The 7,368-nt window shown below is 44.3% G+C and overlaps 1 protein-coding gene across 1 annotated transcript; it reads left to right on the forward strand.

The window, feature by feature from the left end:
• The first annotated feature begins 659 nt into the window (after positions 1 to 659).
• LOC136871847 (uncharacterized) lies at positions 660 to 6,920 on the forward strand. Its single transcript, XM_067145514.2, has 2 exons — positions 660 to 1,136; positions 6,508 to 6,920. Exons 1-2 carry the CDS (start codon positions 702 to 704, stop codon positions 6,568 to 6,570), a joined length of 498 nt encoding a protein of 165 aa, XP_067001615.2. The 5' UTR covers positions 660 to 701; the 3' UTR covers positions 6,571 to 6,920.
• The last annotated feature ends 448 nt before the right edge of the window (positions 6,921 to 7,368 follow it).

Raw genomic sequence — 7,368 nt, forward strand, 5'->3', positions numbered from 1 at the left:
ATGCGGGGGACACCAGGGCAACAGAGGCGGACATCAGGACTACGGCGGACGACGACGAGATGGAGTGGGACGCCTACAGGGACGGGTGCGACCCCACTGACGGCTTCGAGTTCCGAGAGAGCTCAGCTACCCCGGCGGACCCGGCTCTCCTCGTCTACTACCGGCCGGGGGAAGACGCAGCCAAGGAGCGAAACGGGGTCCTGAATTTCATGCGCCACCCCGTGTCCAAGGGGGCCAGGATCTCCCCTACGCAGAGCGTCGAGAGCTTCCTCCCGGGAGGCTTAATCATCAGGGACCCCAGGCAGGAGCGCTTGGATAATATCGCGAGAGATCTCTCTCAGATATACCAGGTCATCCGGCTACCAGGCAGGGACGACGCACCAGGGATGTTCGACGCCTACATATGGAGGCCCAGTACCAGCACGGCCGCCATCCAGACGGACAGGAGGGACCGATGGACGAGGAATAAGGCGGTTAATACCGACTTATTCCTCCCGTCCACGCCGGAGACCAGCGACGCCACCACGGAGGTGGAGCATGCCGCCCCCTGGTGCCGCGACTGTGCGACCCAGGCTGAGCGGCTCGGAACTGCGAAGTGGACGCAGACCGCTCCTCCAAGGGCCACCTCCACGAAGTGGTCGCAGACCCAGGCCTACCAGGTAAGGCCTGTCACCCGGGCGCAATCCAGGAAGGCGCCCCTGATGGCGGATGGCAGCACAGCAGTGGAAAAGGACGCCCCATGGCGTTCGGAGGCTGCTACCCAGGCCCAGCCTGCCATCGTGTCTGTCGAGCTGCAGACCTCGATGTGCGCCCCCCAGGACCGGAAACGCAGTCGAGTGTTAGCACCGACCGACGCCGCTGCCGTCAGCCAGGAGAAGGAGGAAGACGGCGACGCAGCGGAGCCATCAGCTACCCCGGGGTCACCAGGCCGGGAGGAGGGCCACCAGGACGAGGCCTCTTCCCCTGCCGAGAAGAAACCCCCGGGAAGAAGAGGAAGACGACGCCAGACCAGGAAGCAGAAGGCGACGCCGGCCCAACAGGAGAGGGCCGCCCAGCCGCAATCCAAGACTGCCCCCAGGACAGCAGTCAACCGAGGAGCCAATCAGGAGAGGACCTCAGCGGGTAGCGGCAGTCAGGTGAGAGTAAAACGTCCCCCTCAGCAGCTCTTGCAGTGTTTCCGCTGTCTGAGGTGGGGCCACCGTCAAGTTAGCTGTGGACTCCAAGTGAAGTGCAACCGCTGTGGTGATCACCACTACACGGCCTGCACAACACTTAAGGAGGCGCCGGTGTGCGCCAACTGCGCGGGGGCCACCCGGCCTCCCACCGCAGTTGCCCAGTCTACAGGGCCATGGCGCGGGCAGAGAGGAGGGAGGCCCGGCGCCATGACCCACCCCCTTCCAGGAGGCCCCCGCCTCGGCGGGCTTGGCCTCATTCTCCGGGATCGGAGACTGGGTGCGAGGTACCCCAAGGAGGTGGAGTCGTGCGACGGGCCCTAGCAAGGTCTGTCTAGGGAGGATTTCGGTGCCGTACATTGAAATAAAAACAGAACATCAACTATTTTTCGTAAAGAATTTAACTGGGTATGTACTGTTTATGTATATATAACTGTATAACACTTAAATGATATTAATACATTCACAGCTATTTGAATAGGAAAATAATTAGCAGAGCCTGATTTTTTTTTTTTTTTTTTTTTTTTTTTTTGAAACAAGAATCAACAAGAAAGCTCATGTCCTACTCTTTTACTTCCTTACAACTTGGTCTTACTGTGTTTCCTATTAATATAATCTGTCAAATACGTAATCTTATTGACAGAAACACAGAAATCTGTACAGTACATGTGTCATATTATTATTAACGGTACATGATATACTGAACTTGAAGTACTATACTTAAAGTACTAAGAGACAGTTGTAATAAATTACCTTCAGCGTTTTCTTTATTAAGAAAGTAATTACCGATACTGCGTTTCTAAGGGGTTACCCCAGTGTGTAGAACACTGAATGCCTCTTGAGTTGAGTGCATTAAATGATGTATGGTAACTGTTGTTATCCATTCATGTGGTATTTCTTTGGGTTCTAAGGCAAAAATACTCTGCACATGTGCAACAAGGGTGATGTTCTTAGCTACTCTTAACTAGTTTATTGATAACACATGCAGCTTATATAGTACCAAGTGGTGGTGGTGATTATTGTTTTAAGAGGAAGTACAACTGGGCAACCATCGTCTATAAACACTAATCAGAAGAAAACAAATGGAAGGGGTCCAACACTTCGAAAAATGAAGGTATCGGCAAAAGTAAGATGAAGGCCACAAAGTGCGTGGAAATGAAAAACTTCTTAGGCCTCGAATGCGCTAATGCCTTCGTGGTCGGAAAATAACAAGTGTTGACCAGGGGAAGTCGGATAGGATAGGATAGAATAGGTGAGAGCCAAACACAAGTGAAAGCAATGTCAAGACTCAGCTAAGGCCCTCGTAGTCACAACCCAGATTGATTTCCCCCTGTGGGCGGGGGCAATAGAATAACACCCACGGTATCCCCTGCCCGTCATAAGAGGTGACTGAAAGGGGCGTCAGGAGCTCCTAACTAGGAAGCGTGGGTTGGCGACCACGGTGCTCTCAAATGAGTCCTAACGTTCATGCATATAATAATAATAATAATAATAATAATAATAATAATAATAATAATAATAATAATAATAATAATAATAATAATAGCCTCCGTGGCTCAGACGGAGGCGCGTCGGCCTCTCACCGCTGGATACCGTGGTTCAAATCCCGGTCGTTCCATGTGAGATTTGTGCTGGACAAAGCGGAGGCGGGACAGGTTTTTCTCCGGGTACTCCGGTTTTCCCCGTCATCTTTCATTCCAGCAACACTCTCCATTCTCATTTCATAGCATTTATCAGTCATTGATGATCACTTTGGGAGTGGCGACCCCATCGTACTAATAGCCTATATCTGCTTCATTCATTCCATCCCTGACCCGGTCAATGACTGGAAAACAGGTTGTAGGTTTTCATTTTCAATAATAATAATAATAATAATAATAATAATAATAATAATAATAATAATAATAATAATAATAGTGTTTAAGAAAATTACAGCCATTGGTAGACACGATTCCTTCAAAAATAGAAATTCAGTCACTATTAAGTTGAGTTAACCTAGGTTAGGCTATTTTAGGGAGTACATTAGGATATTATGTTAGGCTACGGTACGTTAAATTACAGTAGTTGGTTAGTGCGAGTGTTGTGATCTTTAAGTATTTGTCCAGCCAGATAATGTACTCCATAGAGCATTTACGGTGAATGAAATATAGCTGTAAATAATAACTACAGTACCGTAAAAGACTGCTATTAACAAGTATTGTTGTAATGATGACAAGCTGGACACAAATTGTTGGTTTGAAGAGATAGGCCAGCGAAATTAACCAATTACGGTTAAAATTCCTGACCTTGCCGGGAATCGAACCCGGGACCGCTATGACCAAAAGACAAGCACGCTAATAATTTAGCCATGGAGCCGAACGCATGAAAATAAATTTTCATAAACAACAATACTACTATTACACATTTCCTGTTACTTTCCTTGCTTGTTTTGAAAGACAGTTCCCTTTCTTTGGGAGGTTTCCTATCACATGTCAAAGACTTGGGTGGATTAGGGACGTTGAAAATTGTTGGGATGGAATTCCACTTGAGTAGTTTCCGTGCATCTGCCCTCTTTAGTTCAAATAGCGATTCTTCAAAATTATGCTAGAAGAAAATACATAATAAGACCTATAAATATAAAACATCGTTCATACAAACATATTAATGTATTATTCAGGAATAATACGAGTGTATAAGTTCACAAAACCGCGCACGAGACGGAATTATCTGTAGATTACCATTTTTTTTTGCTAGGGGCTTTACGTCGCTCCGACACAGATAGGTCTTATGGCGACGATGGGATAGGAAAGGCCTAGGAGTTGGAAGGAAGCGGCCGTGGCCTTAATTAAGGTACAGCCCCAGCATTTGCCTGGTGTGAAAATGGGAAACCACGGAAAACCATCTTCAGGGCTGCCGATAGTGGGATTCGAACCTACTATCTCCCGGATGCAAGCTCACAGCCGCGCGCCTCTACGCGCACGGCCAACTCGCCCGGTAGATTACCATTTGTCATGCCTACGGTTTTGCTTAACTTTCGGGAAGCGAAACACTCTAATTCCGTTAGTTGTCTTATTTTGACAATTTGGAGCGGCACAGTATCCCATTTTATTTCAAAATACAAGTAATAACTCACATCATTACATCGTGCACGCCCACATAATAACGATATTTGAGACCCAATATGGCCGCCACCGCAAAGGATTGTGGTAGCGTGACCAGACCTCCCTAGACAGACCTTGGCCCTAGTGGTACTCGACGCATGGCTCCGCAGCCGGCAAGGACCGCGCTAGTCACAGCAGTGCCCAGACGGACTGATCCCCAGGCGATGGAATGGCAAGGAATTGGTTTATGTTTTGTGCATGTTACCTGTTCCTAACTAACACAACCTCTGGTCTTTCTCTAGCCCACATCCTTGCATGTGCTATCAAAAGATGTCAGGTTTTACATGTAGGCTCTTTCTTCTTTCTGCCTATGTGGTTTTTCCCTGACCCTTCAATACCATACTTCAACACCATATACCTAACACAATTTTTTTTTTTTGCTAGGGGCTTTACGTCGCACCGACACAGATAGGTCTTATGGCGACGACTAACACAATTTCGCCTGGTAGCGTGTCTGACATGGAAACAGGCAGATACTCCTTGTATCACTTCCCACTCCTCCCTGCTATCTCTTTCTTCTTCTTAGAAATAATAGCATGTCGGAGGCCATGTAGATTGAGTCGTTGGTCACGCGGGGAGAGCGGGCTTCAGGCCCCCCCCCCGAAAAAAACCGAAAGGGAACCACAATTGACACACTGTTCTGGAAGAAAGTCGTGCTGATACACTACTGGAGTGACACGGCTGCAATGGACTGGACTGAAAACGTTCGTGGAGCGTAGTCTTGTTATGTTCGTGGAAAGTGGCTGATCGACGGATTGTGGAGTGCTTGCGCATTAAGTATTGTAGCACTTGTGGCGGCCTGGCATTATATGTTGGTGAAAGCTATCTCAGACTTTCCATAATTTATGTTCAGGGTCGACAAGCGTGTGTTACTTAAATGTGTGTTACCTACAACAAGTGTTTAAGTCTGTGAACACAGTATTACGAGGTACAGTATCTGTGTGATGTTAGAAGTGCTGATTATGAGAATTGGCAAGTAGTATTGATATAGAGACAGTGAAGGGTATTTATCTTCATACATGTACATTGTTCATCGGACTATCTACAAATGGTAGTTTAGTTCTCGCTTTCGTTTTCCCACTGTTTTCATTGTTGTTGGAAATATGGAGTCTTCCAGCAATATTTTATGTGTGTATTATATGTATAATGTTGTGTGTTGATGAGGTGCTCATGCACGGATTTTGTTAAGAATATAGTTAGCTATTTTAGAATCAGTGGAGTTATTGATAAACCTAGGTGCAGTTCCTACCTATTTAGTCGTTTTCAGGAGGTTAGGTAAGGCCTGCAACAGATGTACCAGTACGCAGCATTATGTACACGCCCTGGGATATAAAGTTTATCATGCTCTATCAAAATTCGAGGGATCCATTCTGGTAACTCTGGCGCCCATATTACGAATATTTCGGTTTATTAAGTTTTTGAGTAATATTATTAATTTCAAGAATTTTATTTATTCAGTTATTTTATTATGATATTTATCAGTAGTCATAAAGAAGTTACAATGTTACGAGTAGTGTTATCTTAGATTAATTATTGATACACGGTACTGGAGTGACACGGCTGCAATGGACTGGACTGAAAACGTTCGTGGAGCGTAGTCTTGTTATGTTCGTGGAAAGTGGCTGATCGACGGATTGTGGAGTGCTTGCGCATTAAGTATTGTTCGCTTTAATGACAAATAGTGTATGCCATAAGTACTACATATATATTTTCTTTGTTGCAATATTCTAATCCATTGTTTCAGGAAATAGTTGTGCCAAAATATGGCAAATTCTGTGGACTGGGTATCGAACTTGGAGAGAGAACATCCTCCCTCTCCTCCCAGGTTCTGCAGTACAGAAAACAAAAAATTGGGTCTTCTTCAATGCCCTCAACTTTCTGGAACCCCTCATTGCTGGAAGAAAGCACAATTCTGTAATATTTATTTTTAAAAGTAGGCCTACACTACAGACCAGTTTTCTAGTTGTGAAAGAGTCTGTAGTCCATAGTCTGTAGTCTGTTGGCCATAAGTTCTAGCCATCTGTTCATTAATGTATCAGATATACCGTAACTGAAAGTAATATCATATAACCTAACAATCATATTACTAAAATAATTATTGAAAGTAATAATTTCTTAAACAGAAGGCTTGTGTGCAGACTAAAATGTAGCTCCAATTTAGAATTATTGCATTAATATGTTCTTAATTTTTTCAGTTCTATAACAAACACATCTATGGAAGCGGCACCTTGTGTAGGAAAGCTTTCTCTCCAAAATGAAATAGAGGAGGAGGAGGCAGAAATAATTTGTGCTGGATGGGTCTAACTCCTGCAGTTCAGATATTATTGAAGGGACTTCAACTTCCAGTCCAGTGACTTCTGCTTTTACAAACAGCTCTGCCAGCAGTTATAAATAAAAGCAACAGAAATGTGAAAGTGATAGTGATGTGTTAAGTAAATATTTAGAAAAGATACTGAAAACTGAAAAGGAAACTTAATCAAATTTTTTTTTAGTGTCTTCATGATGACATGGAAAGAATGAGTGAGCAAGGTCGAAGGTTTTTCAGAGTTAAAATTCAGGAACTGTTGTATACAATGTTAGACCAAGAAAGAATCTAATAAAATTTATGTCCTTGAGAAATATTCTACTTTTTAAAATTAAATCAGTTTTCCTTATACTTATCTGTCAATATTTATTGGAATCCCCAATGAGTTATGTGTATTAGCACCTGATGGGAAGGTAACCTTAACTCCAATTTTTACTAATTATTAGCATTATTACAACATCTTAATTTGTATATTTTATGTGGTAGAACATGTATGGTTTACAAAAAAAGAAGTATTTACTACTAGTAGGTCCTTTCTGTGTGTATGTAGTAAGCAGTTGTACAGCACATGTGGTCTGAAACCAGACCTGTGTATTGATAGTTCTGTCCAAGAGCTGACTTCCTTCTTACGGTATACTGTTGATCGCAACTGCAAAGCTCATTGCACTAGGTTTGTACAGTGCAGGTGGTCTGAAATCAAATCGGTGTATAGATACCAGTAGTTTTGTCCAGGAGCTGACTGCCTTCTTAC

This window comes from Anabrus simplex, chromosome 1 (assembly GCF_040414725.1).
Source record: "Anabrus simplex isolate iqAnaSimp1 chromosome 1, ASM4041472v1, whole genome shotgun sequence".
Classification (NCBI taxonomy): domain Eukaryota; kingdom Metazoa; phylum Arthropoda; class Insecta; order Orthoptera; family Tettigoniidae; genus Anabrus; species Anabrus simplex.